A 20,119-nucleotide genomic window follows, 5' to 3' on the forward strand; every position below is an offset into this window, starting at 1 on the left:
AAAGAAATAGGTTTCCTATATCTAGGGCCACTGCACTGCACTTTCCTATATCTAGGGCCCCCCCCCCTCTAGCAGGCCTTTGCATTCCTGAAGGCAGGGTGCTTGGTTCTAACTGGGAGGGTGCACCTGCATGAGCAGGACACCCCTACAGCCTATGGAGTCCATTCTCCCGCGTTGTCAGTGAAGCAGCCATATACTATATAGAGGGGCACCGCATAATTACACGCTGACCATCTCGAAACTGGCTGCAACGAATCCTATCATGTTTGGTATCAAACATGTTGGAATCATATCCCCACAACATAAATGGTGTGAGAGGTATGATTCCAAGCACTGGAAGAGCCCTCCGTTAGACTCTGTGTTCCCGGTGCCAACCTTCTAGACCTGGACAGCAAAAAATGGTTGCTGCTGACCAGAGACACATTTCTGCCCTCCTGCTGCTGAGCCAAGCTCGAGCAGGGGAAGGCAGAACAATAGGCATCCTGCCCGACTTTGTCTCGCTTCCAGTCTACTGCATTGTCTGTGCATCATACAGGAACCTTCCAAGGCCTGTGAAGCATCAAAGACACTTGAAGGAATCTCCCTTGGAGTGAAATAGTCACTCCCCTGCATTTGCAGGAACCGCAACTAAGACCTCCGGTCTGCTGATCCTGAGCTCCCCCGGACTCCGTAAGGTCCTGCAACACAGGTGGTGGTTTTCCACAGCTCCCGAGGCCTGCCCTGCCCTTTCACCAAGTTTAAGGCCAGTATCATCTGGTTGCAATAACCAAACCCCTGTGCTCTGCGTCAACTTGCAGTTGCAAAGACTTGGCTTCCTTCCAAGAAAATCTTCGGGCTCCAACTAGCCCCCACCTCGAGCATCTCCAGAGACCAGAAGCTTCAGCCACAGCGCATCGTTGTGCACAGTAACCTGCATCTTTTGGTGAGCGGCTTGAGGTCCTCTTGTGACTGCAGAGCCTATGGCCTGTGGGTCCATTTGAGGGTCACACTTGTTTCTTTTGGGCTCCCCTGATTGCTTGGGACCTGCCTTGACTCCCGTGCTTTTGATGTGTCCCCTAAACCTTGCTGGTCCCGACGTTGCTCCTTCAATTCCTGCATTGGTTGCATTTGCCAAGGCTTGTTGGTGCTCCCGCCGGACCCCCACCCCCCCAGCACTCAACATCCTTCATGGGACAGCTCGTGCATGGCTCTTGGTCCTCCTCAGCGTCGCCTGGTCATCACAGCTTCAGAGTCAAGGTCATCATTATCCATCCTGCAACACCGGACATCGGAGGGCATTCGTCTTCCAAGTATCCTGGTCACTCTTGAGTGACATAGACTCTGTCCCCTCTGCTTGCAGATACCCCTCACCTAAAATCCACCTTCGTATTCCACTGGACACTTTCTCCTTCTTCAACAGCGGCACTTTCCTGAAGTCCTTAATTGGGTTTGACGGCGGTTCCTGACACCAATTCAGACGCATGCACCCTCTTCCCTGGTGTAGGTTACGTGGGTACTAGAGTATCCACGGGTGCGGTGGCTCTCCAACCTTCTGTCTTCCACAGGGTTTATTCAGGGTCCACTGGGAAGGGTCCTTAATCTTTATAAATCCAACCACGACTTATCCGTTGAGTTGTATGGAGCACGCTGTTGTCCACTGTGTATCTCTGGGTAGGAGATCATTCTATGTGTTAGTGAGTATTATTTAATAAATACATATTTTTATAAATACCTTGTGTGGTTCTTTCTTACTTAATCTATACTGGCATGTTGGTTAAACAAGCTGCTTTACACTCCTTCTGGACTAAGCCCGAAGGCTGCTCTCCACAGCTACCACTTTGAGAGCTTCTAAGGTTGTCTTAGAGCACTTAAATCACCATAAGGGTTGTCTGGACTGGTGCAAGGTGCCTACTTACATTAGTGGACATCATATACCAGGCCAGCTTCTCACAACCTGGAACTGAACTGTAGACTGCTTTAACTGGAAGGTAACTGCCCTGCCAAGCCTCAATGGCCCTTGTAACTTGCTCCCTGCTGGAGTTAGTTGCCCAGACTGGGCTGGAGTAGTTGTATTTATCTTTCCCAAAGTTTTTTAAGTAACCACTAACTGTGATAATTGTCAATGCTTGCTGGCGATTTGAATTAAAAGCAGCGATTTATTCTTTGCTTAATAATATTCATCTCTGGAACCCTCTGGTGTATTTTGTTTGTTTTGATATCTAAAAATTCATAAAATGAAAAGCTATTTTTATAAATTGGTGTTGGATTATCTTTATGTTGCATTTCTTTTTTGTTCAGCTGTTTTGATACTTCTAAATTCTTTGCACTTGGTCCTTTGACAAAACCTAACTGCTTGAACCCACAGCTACCCAGGGTTAAGCTAACATTTAGCAAATGAGCCGAACTGGACCCAAGACCGGTTCATGAGTTTATTACAAGGTGAGGTCACACAACCATACCATATAATAAATGCTTTCCTCAGATGCCTCAAGCTAAGGACGTAACCGCAATTAGAACATGGAATGTTGAGAGAGCCACTGAAGACAACGGAGTGACTCAGAGAATAATAGCAGGTATCAACATTTTTCTCCAACATCCCAAAACTTGTCTTTCTTTTTCTCCCTTTTCAATTTAGAAACTTTCTACTCTCAGTGGCTGGAATGTTTTAATTTAAAAATTCTACCCTTAGCGAATGGAATTTTTTAATAGCATTATAGCCCTTCTGCCTCAACCTGTACTGGTTGTCTGCTGTTAAAGGTCATCTCCCTCATTTAGAGGCGCTTGCCAGCATCTTGGGCCTACATTTTGTTCAGGGCCATTAACAACTGGTATAGCCCTTTGCAGCGGGCGAATAGGCTATACTTAAAATCAAAGGGCTGATTAGCAATTACACTTTCGGTTTTACTACACATGGAAATAATTTTTTCTTGTGGGTAAATCTCTAGTCCTACGCCCCCCAAAATAGGGGTGTTTCACGACCTATCCAACTCGTACCACACCCCGTACTCCTAGCTTTTGCACGTACAAGTTTGTGTTCAATTACTTCTGGAAACACTTTCTAAAAATCAGTGAACACTAACAATTTTACAACTTTGTGGGTGTTCCAAATATTTGGAGTGCACACTTTGTTGATGCTTACCTGGGAATAGCAATGTTCCCACCTGTAAACCACTCCCTATGCCAGTGGAAGATTACAGCCGTGTAGCAGATTTTTTCTCTCAAAGATCTGCACAGATCCTGGTTCTTTCATTCGGGATCTGCCATCTGGGAGTATGTGCAATTTTTTGTTCTCCTAAAGGTTTAACTAAGGTGCACCAATTTGTGTGGTTTTATGCGGGGAATATATGCCTCAAAAAGATATTTGTCAATCGGATTTTGTAACGCATTGTTAAAATTTGCAGCAAGCCCAGCTGAAGCAACGTATGGATTGTTGTCCTGTTTATCAGCTGAAGGCACACTGAAGAGGTGTGCTTAGTCTGCAGCTATTGAACCAGTCTCTAAAGCTGAAATATGTCACCAGTCAGCTTTCTCTTCTTTTCACAGCATGCAGCACAGTTAGAACAGAAACAGAATGATACAGAGAATAAGAAAGTCCATGGAGAGGTGGTCAAGTACGGCAGCGTTATCCAGGTCAGTATTGGTGTCCCTTGCTTTGCCAACGAATCCTTGCTCTCCCAGAAGACCTTGTGCCATCCTTGTTTGTCTCAGGATAGACTTACCGAATCACACTACCTCCACAAGTGTAACTGTGCTAGGGGTACATACACTTCCAAAGGGCTCCTCAGAAAGAAGTGATGGGATATCATCCAGATGTGTCTCAGCATGTCCCCACCAAGTCCTACTTCTCTCTCACTCAGAGGAAGAATGAAAACAGATACTTCGCTCTCATTGTCAATGATATCACTGAGAATTCTCAATGGAAAAAAAACCTCTGTTGCTAGATACTCATCACACACAGGAACAAGCATTTACAATGCAATGGTCTCGGCATTGTTAAAGTTAGAGCTATTGGCATTGCTCATGACATTTTTGTTTATGTTTTTAAAACATTTAAAGAAACGGCATTGTTATTTACAATGTCAATAGCTTAATCTCTCTCAAATGCGAGACCTATTGCATTTGCACCCACACAGAGCCACACACACAAAGCCACCTACACAGAGCTATTCACATAGAGCAACCCACACACAAACAGAGCCACCCACACAGAGCCACCTACAAAAAAAGCTACACACATACACACACACACACTGATGACGTCTGCTGACTGCTGGTCTCTGTATATATAATTAATGGTCTCATTGTCTTTTCTTGCAAAGCTTTGCTTCCTTCAAATTGCGTCGCTTGGCAAACGAGCGTTGTTTGTGCCTTTTGTTGTGTGTTTAGCTTCGCCTCCTCTATTCAGCGCTCATCTTGCACCAGTACGGTTTGTGAAAATACATTCGTTTGATATGAAGTAGCCCAGATAACAGGTCAGGTCATTACAGTTAGGTGAAGTATCTTATTCAAGTCACTAGACCTGCAGGTCTAGTAATATATTTATATGATTTTTCAAGGCCTTATCAAGTAATCTTAGACATCAGTTTTGTGGAAAGGGTGGGGATGGGCGTGTTCCAATTCCAGAGAATACATTTGGCAACAGATTAATCACGGACACAGAAAAATATATTCAGCCCCTATGACGGCCTGGCATTCAAAAGCGTCTATGCAGCACACCCAATGGCAGACCTCCCTTAAAAAAAATATGTATCATGTGGCTACCCCAACTACATGAAATCCGTTGAAGAGCCCAGAGAAGAGTTTGCTTTCAAAACCAAATCTTCTGCTACTTACAGTTAGGACACACACTAACAATTTAGTTAGCACATGAGGGAAAGCTGCTCAAATGTACCTCTCTAGAGTCAAAATTCACAATATCCAGACTACCAATCCATAAATGCATTAGTCAGACAGTCTCTTGGCTTGTGCCCCCCCCCGAACTTCACGAATGAGTTAGGGGCTGGAGGTGGTAGCTGGTATGGCACAGAAGTTATTGTAAAATGGAGCAAGGTATGTCCCAGAACTAAACAAAACAACTGCTGTCAGTGACTATAAAGAAAATTTTCAAGAAAAAAAAGTGATCATTTAATGTCTCCACTAGCTTTCACAGGATGGAGGAAATTGTAATCGAGAGAAAGCATAACAAATTATTTTTAAGCCATGGCCAACTAAAATTATGTGACTGTGGCATTTTCGGCAAAATTATGGATTTGCCTTACAATTTATCATTTGCTGCATAATTACAAAAAAAGTGTTTGTAGCGGAAACGATTAAAGGTTTCTAAAAATGCTGCCACGTGCTTAGTTGCTTATTGTAAGGCAATTTGCATAGGATAGTTGACCGTTTCCAGTGGGTGATTTCTCTGTTTAAGTCGTTAACGGATACTAACGAAGTGAAACTTTAGCCCAGTGTCCAAGTTGTAAAAAGGACAACATACAACAGACTGCCTCCACTTGTGCCATAGTATATCGCATAATATCCCTTTTCTTGCCACATAATATAGTCCTCTCTGGCGCTAAATTCTAGTGACTTTTATTAGCTTACAAAAATGTGAATCTCGTGCTAAAATTGCCCATATTGATATGTATGGTGAATTCCCAAAAGAAACATGACTCAACATCTCTTTTTAGAACAGTCACAATATTTGTTTAGATGATATTCTTAGGCAATTTACGGTTAAACATATCTTGTCATTACACGAATCTTATGACACTTGCATAGAATATTTTTTGCGCCTAGAATCGCCACTTACCACACTACTCGTTTTTAGGCTGCCAACAACCGTCATGCAAACCTCTGCGATCACTAAACTGCGAGTTTCCTCAATTCCATTTGCTTCACGAAGCCACCCAGACATTTCCCTTCTCGGTGAAATTAAATACACCCATGCACCACTATGGGGTAAGAGGCAACTGCCACACCAGTGCCACACAACCTCCCATACAACCTTAGAGGCTGAAACCTTCCACTGTGGACCATTATACTTGTGCAGTTAGAACCCATACTGGCTCCAAACCCAAAAGCACGCTCCAGTTACCTAATGGGCCCAAGTAAAAGTGGTATGAGAAGTCCCTCAAGTATGGGTTTGAATTCACACGCCCCTTTACCAACATCAGTCCTCATTCCCCTTCGTCCACAGGCCTTTACCCGGCCTTATTTATCTTCACTGGACCCATGGCGGCCTGAACACTACCGATGGTAGCCTTTCTAACCAGCACACTGCACCCTCACAGCCCTTGACCGCCAGCCAGAAACCTGAAGCCAGACACCCACCAATAATCCCTTCATATCACCGCTTCCTCTGGCTCAAAAGCTCCACTTCACTTTCTCCTTCACGGGCCCTTTACACCTTACGCACCCCCGAGAGTAGGGATCTTCTACGCGCATCCTCTCCCTCCGGCTCCCCCGCTCTCTTTCCTCCAATGACCTCGCGCTCCCGCCTCCTGCGCCAATCACACGCACGGGCCGGTGTCACCTTGGCCAATTAGAGCCCACCCCGCCGCAAACACCCCTAGTAAAGGCTGACCGTCACTAACCACTATTGCTGCTTTCTTCTTCTTTCCGAAGGCCCGTATCCCCACGCCGCCCCGTCTCCGCCGCTTCTCGGGAGACTCAGATAGGTAGCGGACAGTGAAGAGAAAGAAACAAAATGGCGGTAGCTATAGCCCCGCCCCCTTGCTGCCTATCATGAGTCCCTCCCAGGCCATCAGCCCGCCCGCACAGGACATACTGCGCAAGTGCAACAGTCATGTTGAATACAGTCATGGACATGGAAGAAAGACCACTTATGAAAAGTACGAACAAAGGAAGTAGAAAAGAAAATAAGACGCGGGCAGTCGAATTGTTCGCTGTAGGAAGCCACATAAAACAAGATTTTGTCGCTAAAATTTGTGTTGGGGATGTTGGACGAGGCTGGCATGCTGTACTCAGAGCTGATGCCATTTATTCGACTTGAAAGTGCTTTTTGGCAGTGACATTTTATTAGGGATCTCAATCACACCGAGCTGCCCAGTTCCCATCAGAAGCACTAAGTAGTAAAAAAAAAAATGCAAGGACAACTAAGAAGAGGTTTTCAAAATGTATTCTTATCCCTAAGGATTGGCTGGCTCACCTGTAAAACAAGCACACCACTGCCTTTCTCCGAGGCGAAGCAGAAATGCCTCGGAGAAAGGCAGCGGCGTTTCCGGATTCGGGGGCATGTTTTGCTTTTCTCTCCTCTTGCCATTGGCTGGAGGAGATAATTAGAAAAGTTGAAAAAAACACGCCCCCGAATCCGAAAAGGACGTGGCCTGTACGGAGTGACGGACCTCTTCTCCAATGGCTGGCCAGCATTCAAGAGGCCAGCCAATGGAGAACAGGGGAGAAGAGGGGCGGGTTAAAGCCCCTCTTCTCCAAGTCATTATGTCTCGCGAGCGAGACTGCGCAAGCGCTGCCTTCGCTAGCCGAGACCTAAAAATGATGGGAAGAATGCCTGCAACTTGTCTAACCACTGGCGATAGCTTGGTGCAGCATCCCAACCCATCGTTCTTTTGCTCACCATGACACCTCAGTTTGGTCCCAGCCATGCAAATCAGCATTGGCCCTGCTCCTTTTGGGAGCAGTCCAGCCCGAACTGTCAGACAGGTCATCACAGAGGCTGAGTCTAATCTGAGGTGGCATGGTGGGCGAAAGAACGATGGGTTGGAATGTTAACCCAAGCAATTGCCTGCGGTTAGAATTCTTGCAAGCATGCTCCTATCACCATTTGTATGTTTGAGAAAGCTACCCATTTAATATGCTCCTAATACTAATTCTTGTGGCTCTAACCAACAATGCCCCAGATGTTGAGCTGAATTTTCTTGGTCCAATAAGTTATAGAGCAAGTGTAAATGAAAGCAGGTGCCTCAAGCCTACAACAGAGCTTTTTCTCTACTAGTGCTCAATTTCATCCTCTATTTTTGTTCACTTTCCATGTGTAATACATAAGGTAAGTAATCATAAAGGATTCCTCCACAAAAAAAATATTTGAACATAAATAATTCATTATGTATTTAACTCTACACAGTATGGTCGAAATAAAGAGGGCTTTCATGTGCATTTAAGAGTGCAGAGTGCGTGAACACCCAGCCTCACAATCCGTGCCTTGTACAAGAATGGTTGTGCCTGGTCATGTTTTGTAAATACCTAATTTTAGCTCCAAGAATACATGCTTTTAAAACCCCTGCAGCTTTCTGTTGTGAAAAATGTGTCAGATGGGTAGATAAACAGCATTTACAGGTGAATTATTTGTCACTTTCTGTTAATTGGAATTTTGCTGTGAAAAAACCTTATCATGAAAATTCATTTCCAATGTATTCTATTTTAAATGCCCGTAGACATAGACCATTTTCTACAAATTAGAAAAAAATAAGAATCAAGTGCAGTGAGTATTAGCTTTATTATAGAGAGGAAACGTTTGGTTGTGCATGTATCAAGGAATGAGATAAGTGGCACTGACCCTAAATAACTTTGGGACCCTTTGGTATCTTGAAACTGAAGGTAGTGAAAGCATTGAAGCTGGTTCATTTGTTGAAATGTTGTAGTCAGTTTGATTGGCAAAGTTTGATGAACAGCCTTGAAGAAAGATTGGATATTTCCTCTCAAGCGTTCACATGGAAAACAACAGGTTCATAATGAGAAGGTGTTTTGTAAATTGTTTGAGATAGGTGCTAAAGAATGCATGATTTGATGATTTTGAACACGTTCTCTCATTTGATTCTGAAAAGGCATTTAACTGACTCAATTTTGATGTCCTATAGAGATGGTTGTAGGCATGTAATTTAGGGGGGAAATATATTATGTGGTATGAGTAGTAGATTTCAGCCTGCATTTAGGTCTCGTGGTTTATGCTGAGGGATGGTGTCATTGGCCATGAAAATACTGCCATGGTTTGGCCTACTGCTAAGACTCAGGGTAAATCTACAGCAAACATGGCACTCCATCTGGCCCTCTAGCACATTAATGTTGGAAATTCGAGAGCTTGGGTGTCAGCTCACCAAGACATCAAGAGTTCTTCTAGCTGAAAACCACCCAAAAAAATCCGGATAACAGAGAGACTGCATGAAATATAATTTTGTTATGAATAATATATGTGTATCATTTGAAAGGACTCTTTTTGCCCAGTAGAGGTATCACAAGTCCCAAAAGCACAAATTGTATGGATGTATCGAGGCATGACAATGGCATATAGAATACAGATTGTACAAATGTTGCCCAATAAAAAGTGTTTTTCATGCAGTTAAGTAGTGAACATCATAAAAACATTAAATACGATTCTCGACTGAATGTATGAGAGATATAAGATTGTATGAGTTCTCTGTTAACATTAACTGGCTGATCTACACCTGTCGTAGCACTTATGCTCCATTTTTAACCGAGGTCTTACATAAGAAAACCTTTGGATAAATTGAGTAGATATAAAATATTTATCCGATAGAAGCACCACATTTCCTGGAATAGCCAGGTGTCACTAACAGAGCTGATTTTGTATTTCTTTTTTCAGCATTGGTCAATGTAATACATGGAAACTTTTTATCAAAGCTTTTAAAGCACTGAATAGTTTTGTAAGACTGGGACAAATAAGCTTCAAATTCAGTATGAGGTTTTCTGAACAGTATTGTAGGAACACGTACATCGCTAGGCTGGTGGTGCCCAGACACAACACATCTTCAGTACCCCACAAAAGGAGAGTTGTGGGTGTTTTTCACATACCTTTTAGGGGCTTGTATCATCTGATCAGATTGAGAAAGTAAGTATGGTTGTTTGTGTAACAGGTGCTTCTCTCTTCCTATGTTCTTTCCAGCTGCTTCACATGAAGAGCATCAAGTACCTAACAGTGAACAAGAGGCTCCCAGCCTTGCTAGAGAAGAACGCGATGCGAGTGACCCTCGATGCAACGGGCAATGAGGGCTCTTGGCTCTTCATCCATCAACAGAAGCAGGGCGGTTTTAGGGGCAAGACTCCGTGTTTGCCGCAGTCACGACACAGACAGTGGCAGATTGGCCCTACAAACACAAATGATGATCCTCTAGTGGGGAAAAGGGAAAAGGCATACTTTCATCCACGGTGACAAAATTCCTTGAACCAGAGCTATAGAAAAGTGAATTTTAAGGAACAGGCATCCAAGAAAGGCTGTACAAAGACCCTAACATCCCAGGATTTCTAATGATTCCCGTACATTCTGGCTGCTTGGGCAGGAAGAGGTGGGGCAAGACGAAAAGGAAATATGAACGTTACCAAACAAACATCCTCTCTGTAGACTATACCTTAATCTCTTCTTCTCAGCCAACAGCAAACAGTTTCAGCATTATGGTGGGTGAAGAAAACGTGACTAAAACCAGGGATTATGGTGTACAGGATAAACGATCATGCATAGACCCGTCTTGTCACGCAGTCTTCTTTCAATGCATTTGGCCTCAGAATCAAGACATTTGCAATGGAGTGGGAATGAATGTCTGAGAGCTTGAATATCCCCAAACTCCAACTGTGACTTGATTCTGAGATGAGATTTAAAGCCGTCCTGTCAAGGAGATAATAGTTGTCTTCAATGCATTTAACCTGTAAAAATAGATATTTCGTTTTTGTGTATTTTCTTCAGAGCTGGCAACTCTATGCTATTCCACAGACTGAGAACTCGTTCTCTGAGTGCAAGGCAAGAGATGATAAACAGCTCGAGTTACACTTAGGGGCTAGTATCAAATTGAGATTTGTTTCAGAATTCCTCCTTGACCGACTCTTTTTCGTCTTCCTCTCCAGGTGGTAGTTGGGGACAAGGTGAACCTAAATCCAGTTAATGCCGGGCATCCCCTGCATGCCAGCAATTACGAGCTGGCTGACAACCCCGGCTGCAAAGAGGTACAAAGATTTTTAGGTCTCGCTGAGACAGCGAAAGCTGTCTCTTTGATTAGGTCTCGCTGAGACAGCGAAAGCTGTCTCTTTGAGACATTTTGTAAGTGGGTTTTCAAAAGTGCTACCCACATGGTTTTGCTGGCCTAGAGCTTGAGTGCACGATGGCGTGCACGTGCACAGCTGCTCCTTACATTTCCCCCTCCCTTCTCACCCAGCCCTTTGATGCTCTGCTTGCATCTCCCTACTCCTCCTCTTTTTCTCACTTGTATTCAGGCTCCTCACATTCCCTCCTCCCTTCTCGCCCAGCCCTTCTTGTTCACGCTGTAGCCTGTGCCTGTAACTGGAGACTTTCATGTACGCTCCCTCTCTGTCAGTCAGCTGGCTCCAGTCTGCCTCTCAGCAGAGCCATGTGGACAGATGGAGAGGGAGGGTTGTGCTACAGGCTGCCTCGGAGCAGAGGGCACTGCTGTCTGTGCCTTTCCTGCTCCTCACAGCTGCCTGGGCCCAGGACTGGATATTGTCTCCGCATAGATTGGCAGGTTCTTTCTATTATGTGTAATGGCAGGCGCGGTGCCCTTTCATGAGCACCGCAATGGTTTGATTGAATTCTCCTGTCTCCAACACCCCCCACCCCACTCTTTTTGCTCTCCTCCTCCCTCCCTTGCAATTAGGCACGGGGCTTGGGCTTGCTTGCTTCACAGCAGAGCCAAGCGGACAGAGAGGAAGGGTTGTGCTGAGTCACTGGCTGCAGCCTGCATCAGAGCAGGGGGCACCGCTGTCTCTGCCTTTTCTGGTCCTCGCAGCTGACTTTGGTTTTTGTTCCTCCCATCTCACACACAATGTGACACTCTAAAACAGGATGCGAAAACCAGAACCGGGGTAGCTGTGTTGATAAGCTGTTGCTGATAAGCTTATCTCTGCTCGAGGATCGGCTTGCTTACTCTTGTAACGCAAATTCCATAGAAAGGGAGCCGTGTAAAGTTACACTCAGTCTTTGGTTCCCAGTTTCCCTTTAAATCGTTAGTTTATTGTCTCCGTTTGAAAAACACTTCTAAAACACCAGTCAATCAGTCACTGTTTTCTAATTCACATTTTTATTATGCACTGTTTCAACGTGATAATATCATTGAACATTAATAAGCATTTTACATTTGGAAAAGGAACATAGTAACTAAAGATGCTATAAGAATAGTCTAATGCTTAACGCTGACAAATGAAAGGAGCAGCTCCGCTGGAACATATAAACCTCCAGCCTGTCCCTCGCTGCAACCCTCAAAGGAAACAAGTCCGCTGTATTGTTTATCATGTTTTAAAACACCAGCAATCTACAGAAAAGAACACTTGAGCCCATTTGTAATGTGCCAGTCAGTGCTTAATTTGTGCCGGTTCGGTTTCTGGTCCTCAGCACACGCACTTAATTGTGAGAATAGCTGTCTGCTACATGGTGGCACTTGTTTGTGTGATTCAGAGATGAGCACAACAACAATTGTTTATTAATTCAAGACATTATAAATTACTAATACCTTGCGGCCCAGCTGTTCTTGTAGCTTTGGGGCATGGAAGAGTCTGAATTGTCACACATGTAAAAGTGTGATTGCTAGAAGTTGTGTTGGTATGGCAATGGGTAGTGCGAGCTGTGATAGGCTCATTAAGAGAGGCCTGGCACATATTGTTTTACAAATTAAGCACTGATGCAAGTGGTAGCTTGATGCAAAGCATGGCATTCTATTTACAATCCAGCTCTTTTGCATTCACACATTTCACAGCGTAAAAAATGGAAGACCCTGCTTTGTTTCAAGGGGTAAACAGTGATAGATTTTGACTCAAGGCCCAACTACGAAAATAGCCAGACCAGGCTTTACATTAAAATAGCAATGTGTACTTTAAGCAAGTGCAAACAACGGGGAATGTGTTCATTTCTACCAAAACACACTGCATGTGTGTTACAGTGCACAGCACACATCCAATGTGTGGCAACCTTTTGAGTTTGTCTACGCATATAAATTTGTGGTGGAAATGTGTGCCCCAGGTACAATCCTATGCTAGAAGCTTACACTCTCCTGTGCACCCTGGTGTGAAGCCACCTTTCTCACAGGGCAGCCCTGTTTGTGTGACAGCGCAGGGGATGAACTGTATTTTTCTCTTTGCACAATCAGCACAGTAAATAAATGTGGATGCTGCACATGTGAGAAAAAATAGAAAATCTGGGCCTTGTTTACCATGAGCACGAAAGTAAAAGTGTGTTGTTTCTGTTACAGTGCCAACATGTATGTAAAACTCTCTCCTCTCACTATCACATATATACACCGACTGGCTGCATAACAATTACACTTGCCACATCTCTTACTAACCTTCTCACATCTTTCTTTCTCTCTCACGCTGTTATTTTTTCCTCTTTTTCTTTTCTCTTTCTTACTTTTCCTCTTTTTTTTCTCCTCTGTTTTCTCCCTTGCCACTCCTCCTTGGCCCTCTCTTTCATTTTCGTCTTCACAACGTTACTTCTCTCTATTTCTTTCTCTGTCGCACACACTGTTTTTATCTTCCCTTGTCCCTTAAGCAAAGACAAAACCATTGCTCAGTTTAACAAGCATTTGCAATGCAATAAGTCTCGTATTTACGCGAGTTTAAGCAATTGGCATTGTTAATGACAATGCCTTTTATTTATGTTTTAAAAACCAACTCAAGTAAATGCGAGACCTATTGCATTGCAAATGCTTGTTGTTTTTTGTTGAAGGAGGGTCCAAAGGGCAGTTTTCGCTTGGGAGGGGCTGTACTATGACTGAAGTACATTGGGGTGTGGGGAGGAGGGAAGGTGTGAAGGTCTATGGGCCGGTAGGTCTGTGTGTGTTTGGCAGTTTGATGTGGATGTTGGTAAGTATATTTATTACTGGGAGTGTCAAACGACAGTAGGCTAGCTTTTGTGCAAATGGTGGCGCGTTATGGCTCTGGGTCTGTTGGGTTTGTAGGAATTGGTGTTGAAGGGTGGGGGAGTAGATTTGTTAACATAATGTCTTGTGGCTAAAGGTAGGGTCTGTACATGTAAGCTGATGCAAAATGACTGCTTTTTGTGCCTGGGTCTGGTGATGCAGAATTAAGACTGGTGTAAAAGGGGATACATCGGGATATGTTTGGGATGAGTTGTAGGAGAACCACAATAGGTTTGTTTTTTAAGGAGGGGGGCTGTGAAAGCTCGAAGGGGATCAGTGCTTGGGTAGTAGGCTGAAGCTATGGATGATGGTCAGGATGAAGTGCGATGAGGGCTTCCAGGGGAAGCTCTATTTATTGCAACCAGCCTCCAAACTTATTCAGTCCTTTTCTCTAGTGTTCATGCTTTTTGGATGCAACAAATGAGTTAAGCCTTGTCAATATCGGTCAGTTGTAAATGAGGTTTTTAAAAGGTAGTCTAATGCGCTATTGTATTTAAATTACAGAGGTGTGAAACTCCAGCTTTATAACTGAAGTTAGAGATGGGCGCTCTTCATTTGAAGATATGAACAATTTAACAATTCTCTTATTTGTATATTTGTAATCTTTTTATATGTATTTTTCAATTGCAGATTAAACCAAATGTCAACATAAAGCCACTCAAAAGCAGTCAAGTGTAGAAAAACGCACACAACGTTTTAGCAGAAAACCTGTTGAAAAGAATGTTTTAAAAAGCAGGCATTTTTAATCATTTAATGACATGTTTTAATGGGAGGAGACCTTAGGAAATAAAATACTTTTTGTGGTCAAGTAATGCTTTTTGGATATTTCATAAGTTTTGGAAAAACGAAAACATTTCCAGGGAAATTGTTAATCAAACGTAATTATCGTTTTCATAATTTTTTACTTCCCATTCTTTATCTTAGAATGCAGTACGGGCTTTTAATATCGTTACTGGTTTCTCTCAACATAATATTTGCCTTCATGTGTGAGACATCTTTTGGAAGAGTCTGTTTTTGTAAAGGATCTAGTTTAGGAAGTCACCCTTTGTTGTTGATGGTTCTATCTTCTGAGCGCTTTCCACCCAGGTGGGCTGCCGTGATCATCCACATAATGGCGCTCTGTTGCTGTGTGGACAGGCTCACTCACAAAAACAGACATACATCTTCCATGCACAAAAATGGCAGAGTTGTAGTATATGCATGTATGATAGATTTCTGCCAAATTAATATTAATGCAGATCAATTACGTTGTCACTGGTTGTCTTGCAAATCTGGCACAAATGCAGTCCCATGGAACAATGTTGCACTTCCCTGACAGACTAATTCCACAAAAGAAGCTAGTGTGGTGTGACTAACCTTGTTTTTCTCATACTTAATATTCAGGAAATACCACACATCAATCTGTGACAGCCTCAGGTGTCACCTAGGTGGACATTCTGGCCCTAGAGTCAGAAAGGAATTTTAGCTTGGAGGGGATGCGAGATTTCTTACTGCGGTATGAGGTGTCTATTGTTTGTCTAGATATCTGTATGATGCTGAAGGGTGAAGTAGTGACTACTTTCTGCATTAGTGATATGCCGGCAACTAGAGTAGTGACAAAAAAGGAGTTTCAATGTATAGTGCCGCCGGCCAAGGCATGAGATAGAGCCTGTGCTGCAGGACTGTGCTTTCAGCTTCCATTCTGCACAGACCGAAAAACAGGGCTTCGTGGGACAAGTTACCCCAACGAGTGGACCCAGAGAAGGAACTGTAGCGTTTCCTGAGAACATGAAAAACGGGCTAAATCATAGGAATTGTAGCTGCCATTGCCTTAATTTACATATATTTCGCAATTAGATGGAGTAAAACTGCAAATGAGAGGATGGGGATCACGTCTGGCTGCTTGATGTTCTCAGAAGAAAGGATGGCGAGGATCTGAGAGCTTTGAATGAACAAAGGTTGATGAGTTGGACGAGTAACCCATGGAGGATTTCATGTTCATATTATTTAGAGAAAAAACAACACTCTCTGCCTAATAAACAAGCAATAATCACAGTTTCACAGGGGTAGAATGAAGGGAGTGGAAATGATTGAAAACTTTCTTTGAAACCTAAAAGACAACACACTGAAGAACAGACATACAGACATAACAAAACCAAGACTTAATGGCCTGATTTAGAGTTTTACGAACGGGTTACTCCATCACAAATGTGACAGATATCCTGTCTGCCGCAATACAAATATCATTGGATATAATTCACTTGTAATATGGCGGATGGGATACCTGTCATATTTGTGACAGAGTAACCCTCACCGAACTCTAAACCAGGCCCTTAGTCTCTGAAATATGTGAAATAATCACTGAGTTAAATCAGCAATTGCAGCCATCTAAAATCCGTCCCTCCTTAACTGAGCTGAAGAAATATTTTTGACACTCCAAATTTACACCAGGATACTAAAGACTTACCAGAAGGACCCTATAACTCGACTGGAAAACACAGACCAACTTACTGAAAAGAGAGAAGACTTTTGGGCTAGACGGCTGCTGCTCTTCTTCTATATAGTCTTTAGTTAATGGTGTGAATCGAAACTATTTAAACGCTACCTGTGTTTTTTTTTTATAACATTCTATTTGAAAAGGGCATATTCACTGAGGTCGTGTTTCTTCTGATCCTAAAATCTGACAAGGATCCTCCCATAGAGAAAAATGGTAGACCAGTTTGGATAATTAACATAGATTGTAAGGCCTTCATGAAATATCTGGGCAGTGGTGGCTGGTGACATTTGAAAGTGGTGGGCGTAAAATTATTGTTGTACTGCACTGCGGCGAGCGAGCGTAGCGAGTTAACCCGAACAACCTGGGGGAGGGGGGGGGGGCCGGGAGGATTATACGGTACCCCAAAGAAAATTTTGAAATAAGAGTGGACAAATGGTGCATTTTCAAGCAAATTTGAGAAAGCAGGAAGTTTAATAAAGAAAAAGGATTGTATTATTTATCGTTTAAGAAATTGCAAATTTTTATGAGCTATAGAGGTGATGGAGATACGTCGCTATGGAATTATCTAGTGTTACCATTTTACAAAGTGTGCATGAAGATTGCAATAAAAAATGTGAAACCCTGGCCAAAAAATAAATAAATTGCTGTATGCCTTTAGGTATCAGGACGAAGGTATCGGAGTGCTTTACATGAGCACTAGTTGCATTACAGCGGGACACTTCATTTGTTAGGCACTGGGAGATTGAGTGATTTGCCCAGAATCACATGATGTTTGAGCCTCCGCCAGACTCAAAGCCGGCCTCTCAGGCTTAGGGACAAATGGTGGCCTTTGGCCTAATTAGGAATCGAATCCTAGTAATTCTGTTTCTAAATATAGGCTTGAAGCTTCCTTGAACTGGGCCTCCAGTATGCATGCGTGTCTTTATGGATGCGCTTTGCCACGAACTACCACATATACAAAACCACAAACTTTTTTCACGTGTAGATCTAGAAATATAGACAACTGGTGGTATGGCATATTCATCCGTTAACACAGACAGGTCTCAGTCTCTGTGTATTATGAACTTTATGATACCGTATACAATGGCATGCTGTCTGCTTAAAGAAAGGTACATTCTATACTAAAAATACGTGTGGCTGAAAGAGCCATATAGGAGAGAGGTGGCCTTATATGTTCTTTGTTAAACCTTTAAAAGTAGTAGGGTGACTCCGTAACAGCACAAGCCTTATCACTGCTAGAACAACTTTCCCAATTCCTTACAAAGCTTTATCTGTCTCTATCCATTGCCTTGCCACCAAATATCTCTTTCTGTGTCCTCCTCTTCCTGTTTTTTTGTGTTTGGCACGGAACGACAGCCGGTTGAGTAGGAAACTCACGTACCGGTACAAATTACTCCAGAAAGATCTTTATTTGTGCTAAATTGACCTTTTGTTAATGATATACTGAGGTGGTAATGTTCAATGAAGCTTGCATGTGTGGCCTCTCATAATCTTGTTTTGCCGCTGCACGTTCATTTAAAGCAGTGTGCTCGAGCGGCCACTGTGACTGTGCGCTCGTAACTTTAAATCGAGCACTAATGTCAATTTAAATAGATCAAAGCCGCTATACAGCCAAAAAATGATGAAATGTGGGAATTTAAACTCCACACCGCCCTCTGCTAAACCCTGTCAGGAAAGTGTCCCAATCACTGCGCCAAACCAAAGCACACATACATGGTAAAACCTACTGTGCTTCCTTTAATAGCCTTCAACAGTTTCTAAGATTTAGGATGGTAAATGTATGACCCTGGCACTGTCGGGAATCCCGCGGCCCTTCACCACAGCGAGATTCACGAGTCTCAGGCCATTTATCATTTGATGGGCCAGTGTGGGCACATTTGGTCATGTTAAGCTGTTTTTGTACTACATTTTAAATGTAACACACATGGACAGTGGTGCAGGAAAAAATTTCTAAGTGGGGGTGCTAGTCTTCGGCGAAACCATACAAATATCATATGAGTTAGCAAACCGGGGTATCTGAATAAGTGAGAATGGCATGGTATCGTATGAAGCCTTTCTAAACACGCTGAAACAATTCCGCACGTCCTCAGTCACAGTCAGTCGCATGATCACCAGTACAGACGCATGTACAAAAACATACACATACTCACTTTCAAACTCGTAATGCCCCAAGCCCACCCACACCTAGAAGCATATAGTCCATACTGTAGAAAAAGATAATTGTTGCATACACGTGCGCTGACAGCCAGGCGCGCAACACTTTAGGCCCCCCCGCCCCCCCCCCCCCCGTCGTGTGTGGCAGCCCGGGATGAGACACCTTCCCGGGCAAAAAATCAGCCGCACCCGAGCACTTCACAGGTCTTTAAAAGACCATTTGCATGATAATGAGGCTTCGCTGTTGTTTCACCCCTTCTAAGAGCCCCTGCAGCTCCACTCTGCCTATTGCTTAAAGTTCAGCCCCCCCCCCCCCCGAAATTTGGCTCAAGTTGCGCCTCTGCTGACAGCCAAACACACAGCTAGCTCAGCTCACACATTCGCCTAACCTCCTAACAGACATCGCCATACCAATGGCAGGCTCGAACACGCAGCTAACATCTGCTCAAATACCGCTCATTGCCGCTGATGAAAATGCCGAGTTTACCTTCCCCTATGTCACAGCTGGGGTGGTGGCCTCGGCTCCCCTCCCCTCTTCCGCAAAAGTTAGTGGCTGCGTTGCTCCAAACTTAGGTGGGCGTATAAACTGAGCAGAGGGAGACTGAGACCGAATTGGCTTTATTTAAAAAAAAAAAACAAAAAAAACACCACCAGGAGCTTGTAGCGCACTGAAGCATCCTGGGTTAATGGTGGGACACCCGGGATAACAGGGATGCAAATTTCAGTTATACGCAATAAGTTACGGCGCAAAGGAGCAGGGAAGGGTAGCTCGCTTGTTTTTGGGTTGGTGCTGCGTTGCCATGCACACACACACTCAAGCAAGTGCACACACACCGCACCACCCAGTACTCTGGTACACTCAACAACGCAGGCAAAACAAGCTTCCCCACTCGGGTACTGCGGGAAGGTCCTGTAGTGTTGGGCCACAGGCCTAGAAATAATGGGGGCCACAACACACGTGTCTCCAACTGGTGGCTAGAACACTGCTTGCCACGCCCGGTGTCCCGGGCTCTTTATTTGCTTATACCACGTGTCCTCTCCCTGGACGTCAGGCACGTCCACAGGAGGCACGCTCGCAGGGGAAACATGCTTTCACTTTGGCCAGGGACCCCCACGACAGTGGAAGGGTCCACCTGGCAACACTACATTCCTCCTTTACCCACGAATAGAAAAACTTGGGAAACAACAATAAACATAGCGACCATGGCCACACATTTCCTTTGAGTCTCTAAACACAGTCTCTGCCGGTTTCTAGACACAACATCAACACAGAACAGTCTTACTTGGTCTAGGCGCAGCTCACTTCGGCTTCGGGAGATAACAGCGGGCCACAAAGTCTCGGTACATCTGGGATGGCTGCGGGCATGGGCGTAGGTGGTACCTGCTTTGGCTGCGCCCATCGGGAGGGGTGAGACGCATATCCTCCGAACAGTCTGCGCCTGCTCTGTGGGGGCGGTTCTGTGTCTCTTGCGACTCCTGACCTCCTTGGGCTGAGGCGGTCGGGGCGCTCACCTCTTCTTCGGCGCTGCGGGGAGTCCTTCCTGCTGCCGCTGGTTCTTGTTCCGTGGCCTTCCTGGGGCTCGTGTGTGCCATTGGCCCGTCATCTTCCTGCTCAGGACCCTCTTCCTCTCCACCGTCCGGGACCTTCTTGAAGAACGATACGTTTCTCGTGACTTCT

General features: G+C 44.2%; 1 protein-coding gene across 1 annotated transcript in view; it reads left to right on the forward strand.

The window, feature by feature from the left end:
- ITPR3 (inositol 1,4,5-trisphosphate receptor type 3) overlaps positions 1 to 20,119 on the forward strand; it is an 895,552-nt gene that overhangs the window by 148,606 nt on the left and 726,827 nt on the right. The window contains 4 exon segments of the mRNA XM_085647149.1: positions 3,523 to 3,609; positions 9,839 to 9,980; positions 10,358 to 10,362; positions 10,792 to 10,890. Coding sequence (XP_085503275.1) covers positions 3,523 to 3,609; positions 9,839 to 9,980; positions 10,358 to 10,362; positions 10,792 to 10,890 — 333 coding nt within the window.

Source organism: Triturus cristatus, chromosome 1_1, assembly GCF_964204655.1.
Source record: "Triturus cristatus chromosome 1_1, aTriCri1.1, whole genome shotgun sequence".
In the NCBI taxonomy this organism is placed as follows: Eukaryota; Metazoa; Chordata; class Amphibia; order Caudata; family Salamandridae; genus Triturus; species Triturus cristatus.